Source organism: Chrysemys picta, chromosome 11 (genome assembly GCF_011386835.1).
Source record: "Chrysemys picta bellii isolate R12L10 chromosome 11, ASM1138683v2, whole genome shotgun sequence".
Classification (NCBI taxonomy): Eukaryota; Metazoa; Chordata; order Testudines; family Emydidae; genus Chrysemys; species Chrysemys picta.
Genome location: NC_088801.1, coordinates 41,568,101 through 41,589,313, shown reverse-complemented (window position 1 = coordinate 41,589,313; position 21,213 = coordinate 41,568,101). Strand labels below are relative to the sequence as shown.

The window sequence follows — 21,213 nt, the reverse complement described above, 5'->3', positions numbered from 1 at the left end:
CAGTTCTGGTGTCCCCATTTAAGAAGGATGTTGTTAAATTGGAGAGGGATCAGAGAACAGCCATGAGAATGACTGAAGGATTAGAAAAGATGCCTTATAGCATGATTCCCAAACTTTTTACTGTAGTGACCCACCAACTGCATTTTGTCTTTTTTGGGTTGTTTTTTTTTAGACACACTATTACATATGCAAAGTGTGTGTGTGTGTGTGTGTGTAGAGAAACTACTATTTACTATTTGTTTAAATTCTGTAACTATGCAACAACAACATTGATTTTGTATTATCTTCATAAAAACATGACTGTATTAAGGAAAAGTAGTCTGCACTATATTGAGTATTGCTGTCATATCCTGGAACTCATTTAAAAAAAAAACGGAGATGTGGCCAGAGCTGGATTAACACACAGGCAAACCGGGCACATACCTAGGGCCCAAATTCATGGGAGGAGCCCAAAATCATAGACCAGCACTGCCGCTGCCTTGCTCTGTCGAGGGGGCACTGACCACACATAGCAGCACCCTCTGCCCTGGCACTGCAACCCTGATGTTGGCCTGTTGTGGCTGAGAGGCCCAGGCAGAATCGTTATGTTTGGAAATAGCCTGTCCCATTCTTTTTCCATCCATGGTGCTGAAGGGTATCTATGTGAACCGAAGACCCCCATATACTCTGCCAATCTCTGGCTCGATTGCTGGCCATGCTGGCTCTGACTGAACTAATTGGTGGTTGCACAATGTCATCTTCTAGGGCTCCGTCCTGCAAGGTACTGAGTACCTTAGCCCTGATCCAGCAAAGCACATTAGCATATGCTTAATTTGAAGTATGTGAGTAGCCCCACTGAAGCATACGGTCCCTGTCACTCTGCTACTGCACTCTAATGTGGGAGGGAGGCCAAAGGTGCTGTGTTGTGATGTGCTTCAGGCCCCATATTGCCTTAATATTCGACCTGTGCTCAGCATCTTCCAGGATCAAGCACCTGATGGAGGCACTATAGAAGCTATTGATAGAAAATGAATGTTGCAAGAGGCAGCATTAATTCTGGGGGGGTTTTCCTCTGGAAAATCCCACCATTTTGCAGAGTACAGCGCCCCCTTGATGCACCCCAAATCTGCTTCCCCAACAGCTGGCAACAGTGTGTCCCTCAAAAAAAATCCACTGAGCCCTAACTACATGGCTTTCACGCAGAGTGGTTTTTGCTATCTGAAGGGAAGGGAGAGAGTATATCTGTCATGCTCCATTTTCCTCTGCCTCTCCCTCCTGCAGTTATTTGCCATGTTTGGCTGGTATTTGCCCCCATTTGATCCCCCTCTGTGCCCCTGAGTAAGTGATAGTGATTATATGAGCTGTCAGGAGTGAGGAAACTTAAGTGTGCAGGCTGATGTTTTAGTTTTAACTCTCACTGCTGCACTTCTCTCCTCACTGCAGTATGAGTTAAGAGTGAGATGACATCTTAATTCTGACCTTCCTGACTATCCTTTTAATAATGGTGAGTGTTTGTGATTTATCTTGTCTTACTCACATACAGCTTGGTAACAACTCTGCATTTGTTCTGCTGTCACAGCTTGCTTTGTGCCTCTTGATTGGTAGTTGTTGCCTATAAGGGAAGGATTGGAGTAGATGATTTAACTAATTAAATACACCCATAGTGGGGGAGGCATTCCATTACGGGAGTAACCTGTAAGTTAAGGCTATTTTCCAGGGACGCAGGGGACATCAGTGAGTTAGACCAGTTTCATACAAGACAAAGAGGGTCAGTCACACAGTGGAGGTGCCAGTCTCCTGGTGCATGGAACATGGTGTTTGAGAACACCAGGCCTTGGGCCCTCAATAGGGGAATGGGCCCGCAGTGCTGCCCCACTCAAGGGCATAGGAGTATTCTGTGCTGGGGTTCTGCAGAAGATTTATTGCCAGGATAGTGTCTAGTCTAGGTTGCATGCCTAGTGTCTTGGTTATTCAGTATGAATAAAGTTGTGGCAATTACTTTCAAAATGAAGCCATTGCAGCATAGGGTGACCAGATAGCAAATGTGAAAAATCGGGACGGGGGTGGGGGGTAATAGGAGCCTATATAAGAAAAAGCCCTGAATATCGGGACTGCCCCTATAAAATCAGGATATCTGGTCACCCTATTGCAGCATGGGATTTAACACTGAAATGGCAGCTATGTTCATTCTAAAACTTTTCCATAAAGTTCTCTGGAAATACTTACACTTGGAAAAAAAAACTTTAAGGAAATCCCTAGAATTCCCCCTCCCTCTGTTTCTAAAGATACAGTGGGCCAGTTTCTGACTTCACTAAATGCTGAGTAACTCCATTGAAGTTAATGGGGTCATGTAGGTCCAGAACCATTGGCATTAGTTGAAGTACTCTGGATTTATGCCATTGTTGGACCCAGGCAACTATATCAACATATCTTAAAAAAAAAAAAAAAAAAAAGCAAATGTAGGGTTTTTTTGTTTGGCAGTTGAAAAGGTATCTTGCTTTGATCAGTCATGTATTTGTACTTAAAAATAAAGCTGAATTTCTTCTAAATTGAAAATAATAGAATCATAGGAATGTAGGACTAGAAGGGACCTCGAGAGGTCATCCTAGTCCAGTCCCCTGCACTCAAGGCAGCAGTAGTAATAACTAGACCATTCCTGAAAGATGTTTGGAGGTTTTTAAGAACAGGTTAGATAATGACGGCGATTGTTTATGAGAAGGTCATGCAAGACAGTATCAAAAGTCTTACTAAAGTAAAGATATAGCACATCTACTGCTTTCCCCCCATCCACTAGGCTTGTCACTCTGTCAAAGAAAGCTATTTGGTTGGTTTGACATGAGTTGTTCTTGACAAATCCATGCCGACTGTTACTTGTCATTTTATCTTCTAGGTGTTTGCAAATTGATTGCTTGATTATTTGTTCCATTGTCTTTCTGGATACTGAAGTTAAGCTGACTGGTATGTAATTCCCCAGTTGTCCTTATTCCCCTTTTTATGAGTTGGCAATATATATTTGTCCTCTTCCAGTCCTTTGGAATCTCTCCCATCTTCCATGAGTTTTTGAAGATAATCGCTAATGGCTCAGATATCGCCTCAGTCAGCTCCTTGTGTATTCTAGGATGCATTTCATCAGGCCCTGCCGACTTGAAGACATCTAACTTGTCTAAGTAGTTTTTAACTCATTATTTCCCTATTTTAGCCTCAGATCCCTACCTCATTTTCACTGGGATTCACTATGTAAGACTTCCAATCACTACTAAATTTTTGGGTGAAAACTGAAACAAAAATGTCATTTAGCACTTCTGCCATTTCCACATTTTCTGTTGTTATCTTTCCCCCCTCATTGAGTAAAGGGCCTATTCTGTCCTTAGTCATCTTCTTGCTTCTAATATATTTGTAGTACTTGCTTCTAATGTATCATGTAATCCAGTGATACAGGACTAAAATTGTTTGCAGTATTGTGCATAGGGGAATACTTCTCAGTATCATTTACTGTTCAGTATAGTATAAGGTGTACTTGGTCCTGCATCAGCGTAGGGGGCTGGACTTGATAACTTCTTGAGGTCCCTTCCAGCCCTTCATTTCTATGATTCTATTGTTCTACAGCACAGAAAATATTAGCTGCTTTTGGCTTAGAGTTAGTAATAGAGATAAACAGTCACGGTGGACTGTTTTTGACAGTCTGCACTTTCCACTTGTCATTTCCAAAAGGCCAGTTTTGATAACTTGCATCTAAGTAAACTTAAAACAAACCATGTTTGTAGTAACAAAATAAACCAGACTGTCCCAAGACTGTCCCAAGACTGAAATCAGCTATAGTGATTGGAGGGTTGTAAAACTAAGTTTGCAGAATAACAACTTTTTAAGTTGACTGTGTGAAGATCTTTTTGATTTTAGAAGTGTGTTTATTAGTCTATGAGAACTGTGTTCAAGTAAAACTTATAGCATTATATTTCATATTTCTAAATCTTACCATCTTTTATACTAGCATGAATCTAAAATTCTTACAAAAGTATAACATTAATATTCTCCAGCCGCAATTCATAAAATAGAAACATAAAACACAATTCATGCTTTATGCACAGTGACTACACAAAACATTAATGGCTTATCTCCTATTTTTAGCTTAATTTTGGGTTTATTAATTATTTTTTCAATTAAAGGATTACATGTGAATTAAGGTTGAATTTTACAGCACAAATAGAGCCGGATGAATGTTTTTAACAAAGTTTTTTTTATTTAAAATGGCCTATTTAAAAAAAAAGTTTTTTGTGGAAAAATGGTGCATGTTTTTTGGATTTTATCAAAATTTTTATGGAAAACATCAAAATGTAAATGATTATCTACATTTTTTACATGAAAAATGTTAACCATTTCAATAACTTTTTTGATAAAAGTTTTACAAAAAAATTTAAAACAAATTTCACAATAAATCTTTTAAAAACTAGCATTGGATCCATTTTGATCATTTCAGAATGACAATACCAGGCATTCTAAAATTTGTCTCAATAATAGGTTTTCATTTTTCAGCCAGCTGTAAAAGCAAATTCATCTCTGAGTAGCTTTTAACGCAAACCGAGTTACACACAGAATAAATATATTTCAATAGCTTCAGAGTATGGCTGCAGCAGTTGCACAGTATAGCTGTGAAAATATTTTATTTTTCTTGAAAATATCTTTCTGCAGAAATATATTGTATTTAGAGATGTGTTACATATTGATATGAGAGGTTGGGACTGTGTTTATTTTTATAAAGCAAAATTCTGTGTTGGAGCTGTGTTTAGATGTGATGCAGGATAAACGGCAACCACAATCTTAGTAGTTGAGATTGCATGATGCTTTCCATTCTAATCTCCTGTTTTTAGTTGCTCATAAGTTTCTAAATATTTTGCCTTCCAGGCTGAAATTTTCTATGCATCATCTCTATCTGTAGGTAAATTGTGTCTGGAAATCCTGAGTTTAAAAAAAAAAAATTACGTTCAAGGACGGTGAAAAAAAAACTCGTCACAAATTCCAAACAGTCGAAACTGTGTGACCTTTTTGGAACAAGCCTATAGCTGAAATGCCTGGGAAAATGAGATTTGGAATGGAGATAGCCTTCATAAGGAGAAATGCCTAGTATTGTACTGGAAAAAATTGGGGCTTGGTTTAGCAATTTAACCGATTTATTACCCTTTGAAAAGTGTGTACTGATCCATAAAATACACTCATAAAGTGTGCAGGCAAGGAAAGATTTTCTGCACATATGTGCATGTCTAGCTTAGCTATTTAGTGAGAACACTAGAAGGTGGCTAAGTGCATAGCAAATCGGGTTTCTTTTAAAAGCTCATTCCCTGACACATGTGTAAGGGAGGCTGTGCTGCTGATTGTAAAGAAAATGTATATAATATAGCTTCTGACTATTATTAAAATACATTCCTTAGAGTACAGAGAATTTATTATATACAAAGTCTAAATCAAGAAAAGTATATTGAATCATTACAAGAGTAAAAATGCCTATGAGAATGACAAAAACTGTAAGATATTACATATGTGTATCTAAGGTTGAAAAAAAATAATATGATATTGTATTTGAAAGAGGACCCAGGTGGTCCTAATACTGAACACTCTTTTATAATGAACATGCACAAGAAGCGAGAGGAAAGGTTGCCCACACGAGCTTGACTTTGGCATTTTCTGATTTTAGAGAGCTTATCTATGCATCTGGAATGGTCTATTATCATAATTTCCCATTGAGTAGTTTTATTTTATTATAATATTTGACACACACTGAATGTGTTGGCTTACCATTTTAGAAAAATATCGTGTATGATACCTATTTTATTATGTCGTGCCTGAGTTAAGCTTTATAACATGACTGTTGCTAGCTGCTTGAAAGTGACACATTAGAGTGCATTGTAAGCCATGGAACACTGTACAAAACATTTCTGTAGATGATACATAGTAAAATAAGATCTCACTGGTTCTGAGACTAGCAAAAATAAGTGTATATATCCCAATTAAATCTTATTTAGAAAAACCAGGTCACAAGAAAAACTAGAGTAGCAAATACTGCAACAGTACAAAGGACTTCACAAATAAAAGAAAAAAGAGCACAGCAGTCCCTTTTATTAGGTAGTGGTTATAGATGCTTGTATGTTGGTAAGAGATGCACTGTGATAAGAGGTCATGGTTGCAGGAGCAAAGAAGGGGCCATTCTGGTGGAGGGAGCCAAGAACCAGAGGATGGGAGGTAGGGTAGGAGCAGAGGGGAGTGTGGCAGGAGCTGTGGGAGGTGGGAGAGGGGTGCAGGAGCTATGGGGTGGATGAGAGGAGAGGGAGGGCAAGGGCCAATGGGTGGAGGGGCAGAAAGGAAGAGAGGGAGGCAGGAGGCCAAGGGGTAGGGGGTAGGGTAGGAACAGAAGGGAAGACAGGGCAGAAGCTGGAGTGGGGTGGCTAGGAGCCGAGGGGACAAACAGGCTAAGGGCACAGGAGCAGTAGGATCTGTAACTACCAAACCACATTTCCATACAACAAATACGTGTGAAACCCACTGCAAAGAGTGTATCTCAACTAGTCACTCTAGTGGCTGGTCAACATAGAGGATAACAGCCTACTAATAGTTACTCAGTCTTTTAGCTCGAATGGTAGAGGTCTATAGGTCTGAATCCTGCTAATGACCCAAGCTGAGGGTCAATATGGCGTCGCATAATGGAATTTTTGTTTTTTCATTTTTTTTAACAGTAGGAAATAACATACAAAAAAACTGCAATAAAAGAACATTAAGGTTGCAAAGCCAAGTACTCGTTAGGAACTGCCAGAATGAAGGTTTCCTGTGCAATCTTAATTTTGGCCTCTTATGTGTTTACGTAGGAGTCTTTAATTGCATGATCACATACTATTTTTCCTAATTTTTTAATGCCTGATTATGCAACTTTGTTTAACATGGTTAGATTGGTTTGATTGGATTACACCATATACAATATAAAAATACAAGTATAAGGTATGTGCAGTATTTGTATCTATATATAGTGTGTGTATATATATATATGTGTGTGTGTGTGTGTAATCATCAGAAAATAACCTTGTAATAAACAATGTGAAGCTACTTTATGCAAGACTAATAACCAGTTGTAGGTAGATTTTTCTAACAATTAATTTTAATTCTAACACTACTTTATCTTAAAGCTACTTTTTAGATTACAAACCTTTTTCATAATTACAGCAGTGAGAGGGTGACCTTTCCCTGTTAGGTGGTTTTGTTTACCTTTTTATTGGTGTTCTCTAGATTTAATTTTCTAGGACCCAGAAATCATTTTCTACTAATGTGATTCTAAAGTGTAATTGAAAATAAATCAGTCTTTTAGAAAAAGAAAAAAGGAAATTGACAACTAAGAAAAAAGTATGTCAAACTTTGCCAGAGGATGAAAAGGAAAAATCAGAATGATTTATATTACTACTTAAGTAATATAATGTATTTATAGTGTTATAAGAACTAACAGTGGTATGTTCTGATAATTGTCTGAGTGCAAATTTACCATTAAAGAATGGCTGGCTTATTTCTTCTAGTAATGGAACTGGAAAATATATTATTTTCTTGTTAGTTCAGTGCATCTTCAGAGCAGTGTCTGTGATTTTATTTTTTTTAAAGGGGTGAGTGAAGTGAAGAGGAAGTTGGGGGCTAGTTGGCTGGACTACTGGCATTAGTATTCCACAATGTCATCTGAGACAGATCTTTGGTTCCCAGGACCAATCTCTCCTTTGCTGAGCTGGCTGTCACTGGGAGCACTTTGGAACAGATGTATTCCATTGTTGTGGATTTACCTGTACATTATTTAATAGTGAATGCTGCCAGGTCTGGTAGATTAGGGGTGAAATTCTGATGTGTTTCAGAAATTCAGAAATTTGTGGCTGGGATAAGCCCTAGAATTTCAGCACCCTGAAGAAGTGTGTGAGTTGAATGGCCCATCCAGCTTCCACCTCATCTGTGTGAGCATCTCCTTCCCCACTTGCTTCCACATCTGTGCTATGGTAGCCTTTCCCAACCACTGCTACCTGCTTGGGACCATCCCCTCCCCACCACATCCATTCCACTATGTGTGGCTCAACAAACCAGGACAGAGATAAGAGAGCACAATAAATGGACACCGATTCATATTAGGTATGTCAAAACTAAGGCCAGATACCGCTGCGGAGAGGAGTGGTTAAAACCGATAGATCCTGGCAGCAGTTGGACAGTTATTTTTCAATAGAGTGATGGCAGGAACAGATCCCCAACAAGAAATTTGGGCAGTAGTATTCAGAGTCTGGCTAACCAATCCCCTGTCTGAGTTGAATTAAACTGCTTATGTGGCCAGTCTAGGAACCACCACTGCATTTCAACTGCAGCCTGTAGCCAACATGCTGGCTCATGGCTATTCAGAAGCAATATCCTAGCAGTAGCATTGGGCAAAGCATCTGTATTGCATCTGAACCTCAAATCCAGGCTGGTTTAGGATATTTTGCAAACCCGACAAGAGATATTGGCCAAGAAGGAAAATCAGAAAATCCTGCTCAAGCACCTTGATTCTCAAAGCTCACATCAATTGGCTCCACGCAGCTTCTGCCCTTCAGCCTTCACATCCCTGTGTGTCTTAGACATCGCACATAGACTGGTGGGGTATAAAAACTGGTCATCTCTCTCCCCTACTGCAGAAGGGGGGAGTGCTTGTGGTGTTGGAGTTAGATGGAGGAGGAAGAGTAAATGGGGATTGCACCCTGGCTAGTTGGTCAAGTCTGTGCATGCAGGGCCACAACCGTAGCAGCCAGCTCCTCCAGTGCCCTGAGCGTTCTGTAATTGTTTACACCAGTGCTAAATGGGTGTGAAACGCTACCCTTCTGACCTGGTAGCATTTTACACCCACTTTGCACTCATTTTGTGCTGATGTGCACAATTACGCAATGTGCAGGGCAACAGCGAATCTAGTCCCAGATCTTTGGGTGGAAAAGGTGGTTTAAACAGGTGAGATCTTGGTGGTACATTTTAAGTGCTGAGATCTCCACTGGAGAGAAGAAAAAGCTGACACTTCCGCTCAGTAGAATTAGTTTATTACACACAGTTTTAAAACACATTTCACTGTCAGAGAGCAGTCGGGCCTTGCTCTACTTCCACACAACAAACACAAGAATAGTGTCATTATAAATGAAAAACAATCTGCACTGACTGCTATGCTCAGCATTAATACAGTTTGGTTCCAGTTGCCAGCATCACTTCGTAGTTAGCAAAAAATAGAGCTGTTTCTTTAGTCTCTCCTGGGTTATCTTTTCACAGTATTTTTAAGCATGAAAATGTATTACCGTCTCCTCAGCTTTTAAATGGCAAAAAGATGCCATTTTGTAATGATGCATGACTCATTCATTGCTCATTATCTTCCTGCTGATATTTTTCCTTGAGCCAGCAAGTACGTCTAACACGGGAGGAGGGAGAGTGAGTGAGTTAAGGAATACAGTACTTAAATACTATTGCTGTTTTTTCATTGGCTATCTGCCTTTGTAATCTGACCAGTCTAATCCATCCCTCACTGCTAAAGCCCACCCTGCCACCCCCTTCTTGCTAGACTGAGGTTAGCAGAGTGTCTGTTGCTAGAAACTGATTATATGCAGTATGTGAGCATCTTTCATTCAAAATGGGCATCAGTATATTGAGTAGGAATGAGAGCTTTTAGAAATGCATTATTTGACTAAATAACATGTTTTTTTAAATGGATGAAGAGACGCTGAGCTTTCTTACATTAATACTAACTCCTATTTTATTGGTATCTAGACCTTTACATTTTTCAAGCTCATATTAGAGCCCTTTAAAAACAGAAGCAAGAAGAATCTGCCTAGTTACGTCAAGAAGTGCATCATTATCATCACTATGAACGTGTCTTTCTCCAGATCAGTTTAGGTTTCTGAAATGTTTGTTTCTGTCTTTTGAATTCAGATTGATCTACAGAGAGCACAGATCAATACAGCTTTTTATTTTTATTTCCTGTCAATTCTAAAATGCCATCCAAAGAGTCTTGGTCAGGGCAAAAAGCTAAAAGATCTGCAGTTCACAACTCAAAACAAGAGAGCCGTCAACAAGATTTATTGATAGCAGCCTTGGGAATGAAACTGGGTTCTCAGAAGTCATCTGTGACAATTTGGCAACCTCTTAAACTCTTTGCTTATTCACAGTTGACATCACTTGTCAGAAGAGCAACTCTGAAAGAAAATGAACATATTCCAAAATATGAAAAGGTTCACAATTTCAAGGTAAGAATTCTCCTACTTTTTTCAACTTATAACTACAGAAAATGTTTTTTAGTTCTAGAATAGCTTCAAGACTGCAAGTAAATACATGCAATGTGGCTTTTTAAAAACTTACACACTTCAACTAAAATATTCTTGCTAGTTAAAGCAATTAGACATTTAAAAACATAAATTAGTAGCAAAAAAATTGTGGAATGCTTAAATACATTTAATTGTTGTATACCTGGGGTATCTATGTTAATTAAAATTGTTTATATATAGAGAGAAAGAAAAGTTAACAGTGAGATGCAGTGAGAAAGTTATCTTTTAATTATAATTATTTTAGTTTAATTTTTATTTGTGAAACAGAGATGTCAAAAGACGTTTGTTCAATCTTTGATTAGAGGATTAAACAGATCTTATCTCTGTTTGTTGCTGGTACATAGCATTGGATATAAGAAGCATGTTCTGTTGCATCTGGATTGAGCAGATGGTCTGCATTTCCCTTAGTTTCTGGCTTTTCTCCTGTGTTAATGAATTGACTCTGATGAAAGGAGTACGGCTTACCAGGGGACTATTGAAGCTGCTGACATTAGCACCTACTCTTCATTTTAATATAATTTGCTTTTACTTTTATGTAGCTTCTAATTATTGTTCTAATGTGTTTTTATAAATATATTCCTCTTTCATCCATTAAGAGATACGCATGACAATACATGTATTCTGTGTATATGATTGTTGTAACTATCATGTAAAGTCTTGGAAATTCAGCTTTTTGCAACGAAATTCATCACATAATAAGCAGTCTGTATATGCAAAACTGAATAAGTGAACTGAGTGATTATATCAACTTTACACTGAGTGCCTAGAACATGGATTTTTTTTTTGCTGTTGGTTTTTTTCCCCTACAGATTTTTTAAAATGTTAGGGTGTGGGGGGAATCTTGAATATTTTGGCAAGAAATCTGATGACATTCACTTATTTTCTGTTTCAATTTCCATCTGATATTTTACTTTTACTTACATTTCCAGCAGTCGACACTCCTCATTTGATTTTTTTTTTTAATATGGCTTCTAGCTCTCAAGTTCATACCATCACTAAAATTGGAAACCTTTATGATCACAATGTTTTACTGAACAGGACTCCTCCAATAAGTATAATTTTGAAAAATGTATACAAAATTATATAAAAATAGAAAATTAGCATTTAATATGAACATTTGGCACAGAATAATCCTGCTGGCTGTCAATTAAATCCACAGTATATTTTTGCAAGAACCTGGGTTGTACAGGTGATTTAAAATGTTGCCTTGCAACTGAGACCTTTGCCTTAGATTTTGAGGATAATAATAGGTGCTAATAGTTACTGATTTCCCATGAATACCCGTATATATAAAATACTTTTTATGTTTAATTTTGTATACCGCTTTCTTTCTTTCTTAGCTGCTGTATGAAATAGCATATATTTCTGTTCTGTTCTGGAAATACTCTGATGGTCTGATTCTTGTTAGTCTACTTCTTTTCTGAAATAGATTTTCTATAGCACTGTCCTTGTAAATTTTAATTTGTTATGCTAGCTGCTTAAACATAGTGCCTGATCTTAAGTAGTAAATACTGCACAAACTTTCCACTGTGAAGATTATTATCACTGTTGTACTGCTCTTCCCTTAAATGTATTCCTGTTAGAAAAATACACCTATTAAAAGTACGCCAGTTCTTCCACCAAGCCATTACAATGAAGTCAGTGTAAACAGATACCTTTTGTTAAATAAATGTTTTAAAATCTGCTAATTCTTCACAAGAACAGAAGCTTGTGTGCCAGTGGTAAATTTACCTGTTAAAGGGATGTTGTCCTGAATGATAGGCTTAAAGTCTGGCCGTCACCTCCATTTACAATGGCTTTAAAAATCCTTATTTTTGTTTCTTTTTTTTTTAAATTATAAACCCTCCAAATTTATGGTGCCATAGATCTGAAACCAACAGCAAGCAGTAGATTATGTGGCTCCCTGCATTGTTGCTCAGTATGACAGTCAGATTGTCATCCTAAAAGTATAGATATAATCATTTTAAATCACCTAACTAAATATCTCAGGTCACTAGCAGGGTGGTGGGCTGTTTTACAAGCTCAGGAAAGGAAGCAAACACCCTGTCCAAGTCATTGTGAAGGTCCTTGCCTCAGGGCACGATTTATTGTTTGAACACAAAATAAAGCAACTTGATGGACCAAGCTGGATGTAGTCCCCACAGGCCTTTTGCTTTGCATCCACCAACCAGGGGAAGAGAAGATACACACTTCAGCTTCCTCTTCCTTGCCAGCCATGTGATAGGCAGGGATCTCTTAACCCTTTCCAGGCTGATGCTCTACCTTGTCCCATCACTTTTTGCAAGGATAGAGGTGGCCTGGAAGACTTTCAACCTGGGAATGTCCTATTTTTTCCCTAGATTCCTTCTGCATCTTGCACTTGAAAATGGAAGGCTTCTTTACTTCCTGTCTGAACTGCTGCATAGCGTTCTGTATGTACATTCAGTAATATGCTTTTGATTCCTTTGGGGTAAAAGGCAGGTAGACATATCTGAGGTGTTATTAATTTATTTTATTAATTAGATTGTCTCACCAAGCACTTGAGGTAAGTGCCTCACTAGCACAGTTGGGGGAGAGGAAATGGAGAATTATTTTTGTTGCATGTGCTATTACAACCATGGCCATCATCTTGGAAAACAGTGTGGAGGCTTATTGCATTCTTCTGCTGGCTACTAGGTGCATGCAAAATGGCAGAATACTTGGCTGCTGCCTCTAGCAAACTTTAAAATATTTAGAAATATTGTAATGCAGTAGCAGAAATAATCTTTTGTTGAATAATGAGGTGAAGAAATTGTAAATACCAGTGGTGATGGGACTATATCACAAACACAACAGCTGTCCCCTTCAAATCATCCAGAGTTGTCACCAATAAATCTGCCAACTCCGATTTTGTTTGATGTGGAATTAGAAAAAGGGGTTAAAATATTACAGTTCAACTCTGTGTTGACATAATTGTTTTTGGACGCACGGTGTTGTTTAAGCCACCTGAAAGTCCAGTTATCATCCCAAAGCTATCTTCTGCCCTAAGTGGGCAGCCTGATTTGCTGTGGATGATTCTGAGCTCTGTAAGTAGGACCATGTTAGTACAGTTAATGATCACCATTTTGCAAATACTATAATATTTTCTAGATTGTGCAGTTATGATGTGATGTTTACACGTCTCAAATGCAAATTCATTGTGGCCAAATTCTGTTTAATTTATCTCCATAAGTAAAAAAGAGGGATGACAACTTATAAATGGCAAGCCAGAGTGAGTTTTTAATATATAACCTCCAGGGTAAGAGGTAAATGTTTAATATATAACCTCCAGGGTAAGAGGTAAATGTTAAATATGTTTATATTGATAAAATATAAGCACATCTGCTTTTCTGTTTTTTTACATAAACTTTATTATTAAAAGCAAAATAAGTAATTCCAAACATAGCAATTACAAGGAATTGCTTAAAATGACATTTTATTTAACAGTAATTAAATAGTGAGACTTGAGAGTGAACTGAGATGATAAATGTGGCTTAAACTAGATCTGGCCATATTGAGTATTCGTGTATTTTACTTTCAGTCCATTTATCCCATTTGTGTAGTCCAGCATACTGTATAATATTTCAATTGTCAAAACAAACCAGGGCCATCTGTTGAATCATCTTTATGATTGCAACCTGCCATCAACCATATCAAGGCCTCTCTATATTTAGATTTATTTCCCATTATGGACATGACTCAACAACTACTGAAATCTGCGTATCAGTTTTGTGCTGCAACCCAATACCATAGAATGAGTGTCTTCCCTTTTGGGGCTAAAGACAGGCCTGTTCTGAGTATTCGTTTTTTCTTTGTTTTTTGAAGCAGGGAAGAGAGGAATAGTTGAAGCTGCAGATGATGATCTGGTTATGGTGGAAAAGCTTTGCCAAATAGGAAGGTTTTGCAGCATTTCCTAAAGTGATCAGACTGGATTTGTCTAATCTCTTCCTGAGGTTCATGCTGCAGTTGGATACCTCAACTGCTAATTCTTTGTCTGTACCTGTTACATGTTCTCTTCTAGTTTCTGTAAACTGTGTTGTCCCAGGAGAGCACAATTGTTTTGGTAGTTTGTAGCTGGAGATGAAGTTTCTAATGTAGCTGAGACCTTATCAATTAAATAATGTTAAGATTAAGACCAAGGACTTGAACTGGCTGCAGAATCAGACTACCAACCAGTATTGGGACAGGGGCAGTAGAAATTGGATTATGCTCCTGGACAATATGATCTCACAGCCACATACTTATTCCAAACCAAATTTTGAAGACCAGATCAGACAAGTGATCTATAGAGCCATGCCCAGAATGAGGGACTTGAGGCTTGTCTTGGGTCCCTGAGCATGCACAATAAAGAAATGTGAAACATTCTTTTCAGACTGAATGTATTAAGTTTGGGGGAATGTGCAACTTCTTTCCATGGGAATGTCTGTTTGATTCCACAGCCCTGAGAATCCCTCCACATTTTCCTCTGTTGAGCCACCCCCATTCCTAAAATGCTACAGTGATATAGAGTTTTTCCCTCTCTTTCTTCTCCCCATCCCATATCTTGTCATGGTAATATTTGTATCCCCCTGCCCTACCCCGCCATCTCCCTGCTGCTGAGGCTGAACATGCTGTTCCCATTGAGGTTGGGGAAGAATGATAATTTGTAATAATTGTTGAAGGACATAAACACCAAGGCAGGGGAAGGAGAGATTATTTAGGGTCATAAAAAGGGAATATAATCAGGAGGTATAGGAGGAAAGTAAGAAAAGAAAAAATTTTTAAGATGAACGTCAGGAAAACCTTCCTGTCAGGGAGATGTATTAAGCCTGTGGAATAATCTCCCAAGGGGATGTAGTGGAAGGCCCATCACTAGGCATATTTAAAACAAGACTGGACAAAACACTAGCAAATATACTGTAGGGAACAATTTTACAGTGTTAGGCAGTTGGGCTAGATAATCTAGGAGGTCTTTTCCTTCTCTGGATTGTATGATTCACAGTCCTTAGGGAATTGATAATTTTGATCTCCCTTGACTTGTTTGTGGGTATACCACCAGCATCTTGATTCTTGTGGAATGTGAATCTTGCTAGGAGAAGAACTCTGCAGATATTTCATAAATGTCCATATTTCAAGGTGCAAAAATACTTTTCTACCTAGATTAGTCTTGTACTGCTTCACTGAGCAAGGAGGTGTTAATGTCTGTCGAAGCAGGGTTGGAATTGTATGTTACAGTATATACATTTTCCTGTGTTTTTTTCCCTAGTATGTCATCTTACTTATTTTGTGATGGATAAAAAGGAAATATGTTTCCAGAAGAACATTTATCTAACTTTTTGTGCAGCATTTGCAATTGCCATGCTGTTGTCTTTGTTGCTATGCTACTTAGTGTCTGTCAGAGCATGACTGGTTAATTTAACATGCTTGTATTACTGGTTGCAAGACTACTATGGTAAATTACTGATGCACATGCTAACTTAATCTCTTTAAAACCAAAACTTTGTTCCATTGAGACATAATTTTCCATTTAATTTGTCAGCAGAGATGCTGATTAACCCTCTTTTTGTGGTTCCCTAGCAAGTATCTAATATTTGTATCATCATAACACAGAACTCAACACTGAAGGGCAAAATACTGTTCTCCATTACACTGAAGGCAAAGGGCTTGCACCATGTCACTGAAGGCACAATATGGCCTTAAAAGTGTTACCCAAGTGGAGATTGAAGTGAGGGCAGTTCTGTGTTAGAAAGGGTTTGATCATATAGCTATACCAACAGACCCCCTCTAGTGAAGAGACAGCTTATACCAGCAAAAGTATAGTTTATATCAGTCCCCTGAACAAAATAAGCTACACCGGCAAAAGCAGTTGTTTGCCAGTATAACTGCATCCACGCTCGGGCTTTCTGTTGGTATAAGAATGTAGTGAAGAATCGCTGTCCTGACATTATCATCCTGGCAAAAATTTCTAGTGTAGACCTGGTCTAAGACTTATTAGAGTTGAAAGATGAAATACAGCGCGTATGTTACAGAGAAAAAAACAACCATGTGGGAGACCCTTCAAATGTTCATTGAATGCATTTTTTTCATAGCTTCTCATACTAATCTATATGGTTTCATATCTGATTGTTTGGAAACTATGGGCCAGATCCTGAGTTGGTGTATTTTTGGCCTGGTTCAATTGAAGTAAATAGAGCTATACTGATTTACAACAACTGTGGATCTGGATCTATGCTTCTTAAATTATTTCAGAATATCTTTAAAGGAGTCACTACATGCAAATCAACATTCTGATAAACTGAGTGTTTCTCTAGTTTTTAAAAAACATAGCCTGTCTCTTTACACATTCTCAGAGATAAGAGAACCCTGAGAAATTTGAGGTTTCTTTTAGACATTTAGAACTTTAAACATCATTCAAAGGTGAAAAAAAAGCTCTTCTTCACATAAATCCAGAGAGAAGAAAACTTTTTAAAAGTTCCTCAAGGCTTCAAGGAAGTTTTCAGAGATTCTGTATCTCTGCTTTGAAACTAATAATAGATCATAAGATAACTTAATACCATGAAGGTTTAGGCTTTGGTGCATTCTCTCCAACAGAAATATTCAATTACTGGTACATTTGCCCTAGCTTTTCCAAGGCAATGTTTTTATGCAGCACAAAACTAGTTTACCACTTCTTTTCACATGGCAGTCCTCAATTTCAAGCTTTCCTCCTATGTTTAAAAAATAAAATAGCATTTTCTTCAAACCCTTGTTTTAATCAAACTACTGTATACAGATACAAGGAGCTTTACACATCTCTATTTCTAGGTCTCATGCCCTTGCACGTGCATGGCCCTGGGAGCTGACTAGCTCACTTATATGGTGAAGTTTAGAAAGGCTGTAATGAGGCAGTCAAGGCATTTGCCTCAAGGAGCATACATAGTGTGTCATAGCTTCTTATCAGTTGCTTTTCTCCAAATTAGCTGCAGCACATAGCAAAGTGAAGTCCCTTTATCATCTGCCCTTTCAGAAGAATATTTTACATTTCTTTTACTCCATAGCTTTAAATCTAAGAACTCTATTTGGTTTTCAACTCCAGTTTCTAACTGTTGTGTTTTACATGGACACTGTATCAAGTGATGTAGATCTTCTGTTAAAATGGGGCATGTGAATCAGATTAAATATCAATTTAAAGAAAAATCCATTATTCCATTGCTCAAAGAAATGTCATCATTTTTGTTGAATTTGCAAAAAATTATACTTTCTCTCTCTTCTTCTGCTTCCTGCATTGGTCCTGCTATAGCACACTACTTCAGTGTAATTCTCAGTTGTTGACATTCCTGCTGACATGCTCAGCACAAAGCAGGAAGTAAAAAGACTTGACAGCGCTCCTGGCTTGGTATGAGTGAGGACCTGGAGGAATGTTTGCCTGCTCAACATTCAAGACAATGAGCTCTTTCCTGATAAAGGTCCTATTTATACTCGACTCTCTGAATGATGGCGCACTGCGTGCAGAATGTCCCTTCCTCTCAAGAAGTGCTGAACAAAGTTGTTGGCACAATTCAAGACTAGCTCTGGGAAGTTGACACCATCATTGATACAAGTACAGTCAGCACACTTTTAAGAGATACCATAGCCTTCACTTCCATTATATCGTCAAATAAAAGCAACTATACTGTATATTAATCACAGTTCTTCCATTGATGCACTGTGTGGCCTTGGTGGCCTTTTAACTTCTCTTTGCTTTTCACAACAAAGCATTATTTTAAAGATTATATAGGAATTTTGGCCAAATTGATATTTGAGTTGATTCATTTCTTGTTGGCATCTATATCCTTCACCCTTTGCATCTGTGTGACTTCATTGTCAGACCAGATATGGATATAGAGTACTTTTCTTATAGAAATTATGGCTGCTAGAGTGGCACGTTTATTCCAGTGCTTGGTAAAATCCATTGTGGCAGTGAGCATACTACAGGTTGAGTTAATCATTCAAGCTGACATACTTTAAAATGCCATAGAATACATTTACATATAAAAAAATAGAAGAATATTGTATCCAATATTAACTACATGGGAAATTTAAACATGCAGAATTTAGTTGCTGACATTGGAATTCAGCTAGGTCCTCTGAGCTAATAATGCACTAGGGTTTGCCTATTCAGAGCTTTAGTCTGCGCCACAGGGGTATAAATTTTAGCCTGCACTAGCATGTTGCACACAAACTGGTTGTGGGGTCCCTTCTGGCACATACTAAAAGTTCCCTAGTGCACGTTAATGTAGTAGGACTTAATTACATTAATTCACACTAGGGAACTTTTAGTGCATGTCAGCAGGGTCCTCGCAGGCCAGTTAGTGCACAACACACTAGTGTGGACTAAAATTTGCAGATGCAAACTAAAGCCCTGTGTAGACAAGCCCTTAGTCTTGTCTACACAAAAATGGCATCAGACTACAAATTATTAGGAACTCTATTTCCTGCAACACTCTTCCCTTGGAGGTCTCCCCTCCAACCACTGGCCAGGCCTCAGGCCACTTAGCTTATGAACCCCAGGAGGTACCCTGGCAGTGTTGTTCTATGTTATTTTTTAAATTAATGCATGACATATTTGCTAAATGTATGGATTTGTCAGAAACTGTTGTTCTGACTGACACCTAAATGAGATGTACATACAATAAGCTACATTGCAATATAAAAAGTATGGGTGTCATCTGACACAAATGAAGAAAAAGCTGATGCCCTCAGGAACTGGCGTAGTGGATACTGGCTTTAGTTTATAAATCGTGAAGACTTTTTTTGTCTCAAGGCACAGTCATTAGGACTATGGTTTGTATGCTTCAGTGGTAAACTATACATACCTCACTTGTCACATCCAACCCTCCGTACTTCTCATTGCTGGCTTTGATGAAGCTCTCCAAATTAATCTTTTTCTATCACATCACATTTCTGAAGCATTTTTATTGCATTCCTTCATAAACTCTCTTGTTTTTTCTAAATGTTCGTTAGAATAACTTCTAGAAGATTTTGCTAGGTAAAATAAGAAAGCTAGAGATTCTTAATTTGTTTAATTTTGAGTGTAACATAAGTCTACCTGTTTTATTCCATTAGTGATTATGAATTTTATTTATATGCTGGGTCATTCTTGTCTCTCATATTACAGTCAAGCTATCCTAAGAGCAGCCTAATAATTTCAAAAGGCAAAAGATAATATGCAGAAAGATGGACCCCAGAAAGATATAGATACTAACTCTTATGGCTGGTATGTCACTGACCTATTTTACCAAGGCCTCAAATATCACTGCAAGTGAGACCTGCTTGAGGATGTCATGCTTGTGGTATATGCTGTCATCAGAGCCCTCAGTGAAATTATTTATTGGGACTCTTTAAATGTCTGACCTTGGTCATATAAGCACTACCTAATGCTCTAATTAAACTAATTAAATACAGTACAAAAATAGATATGATTATAAATCACTGGAGTGCAGCAGTTTTTTTCCTATGTATAGAAAAATGGCTTTCAGTAAAAGAATTAAGAATTCTGCAAACCTCAGAGACAAGTTATCTTTCCATGTCCCATCACAGTTTTGTCGATCTAATGTACCCCATTTATACTGTGGAGAACTCAGAATAAAAGTGCCTAGAGTTAAACATTTAAATACAAATGGAGGACACTCAACTCTGAAACTTGTTTTCCTGTTTGATCTGACAGAGATCGTCTGTTGTACTTTAAGCCATAATATGAGACACTCCTATTTTCTCAGGCTTTGGGGAGGGAGCTGTGGCATTAGATCCCTTTGGGAAACAAAATTTTCATCCTGTGCGGAATTTAGTTTCCATTCTGAATTGGAATGAAAAGTCAAAATATGAAACCATTTCAGGGAACAAAAAATTCTGAAAAGTTTATAACTGCAAATGCTAACATGATTTTTTGAGCAAAAGGAAAAGAATAAAAATTTCAAAATAGCATTTTTGTTTTGTTTTTCAAAACCAGAAAATCAAAAAAATTAATCAAAATCAACATTTTTCCCTGGAAGATTTTGATGTCAACGAAATCATATTTTCTGGCAAGAATTTTTTAGCTCTGTGTGGCATCAAGGTATGACATTTTGGATGGGCGATACCAGAGCATGCCTATATTGTAAGGAAAAATAGATGCTCAGGAAGAAATCAAAGAGATCATGATGGATTAGAGGAGGAGACCATATGAAAAATCTCAGTGGTGGTGAATGGTGATTACAGCTACTGATCATGTCATGCTTGGCTTTGTAGAAGTCAGCCAGATCCTGTAGGGAGAGGAAGAGGTAGGGTTTCAAGAGGGAGGCCATGGAGTGTAATTCAACGAGGGTGGCAAAGTACGGTTCCCTGGCAAATTACATAATAGAGTTGAAGGAAGAGAGAGTAAATTTGTGCCAATAATGGAGGAAATCCAAAGGACTTCCTCCAGAGGTATTTGACAGCAAAGGGGCAGGGAATGGAGGAAGCAGATGCTGAGGGTCAGCCAGACAAGAGGTTAATGGGCTGGATTACACAGTGTCAATATTTTTAATTACATATCAAGGCTGGACAGTGATACTTCACAAGCAGCCCATTGACTTCAGTGGAACTACTCATGGTGCAAGGTATTGCTAAATATGAGTACTGGTATCACAGTCTAACCCTAATATAGTTACAAATACCCTATGGTTAAAAATACCAAAGAAGATACCACAAAAACCTGATTGTCATAGCATTAAAAGCCGGACTGTATACAAAAATCACAATGACATTCAGGAGTAAGTTTCCAGACTGACTCTTAGATTTACCTAAACACCTCTCATATAGCAGTTACATCTTTTTCTTTATTGGTACCAATTTCTAGGGGACTATGGACACCTTAATGATACCCAAATGTTTACCAAAATTTCCATGAACTGCTCTGAATACTCATTTTGTGTGAGATAAGTGTCAT

At 37.9% G+C, this 21,213-nt stretch overlaps 1 protein-coding gene across 18 annotated transcripts in view; it reads left to right on the top strand.

Moving 5' to 3' along the window:
- CHN1 (chimerin 1) overlaps window positions 1-21,213 on the top strand; it is a 146,363-nt gene that overhangs the window by 97,230 nt on the left and 27,920 nt on the right. For 15 of the 18 annotated variants that reach the window (XM_065561847.1, XM_065561859.1, XM_065561854.1 and 12 more), the window contains one exon: window positions 10,158-10,235. The exons of the other annotated variants lie outside the window; for them this stretch is intronic. In XM_065561847.1, coding sequence (XP_065417919.1) covers window positions 10,158-10,235 — 78 coding nt within the window. The remainder of the gene's footprint in view (window positions 1-10,157; window positions 10,236-21,213) is intronic. 18 annotated transcript variants of the gene reach the window in all.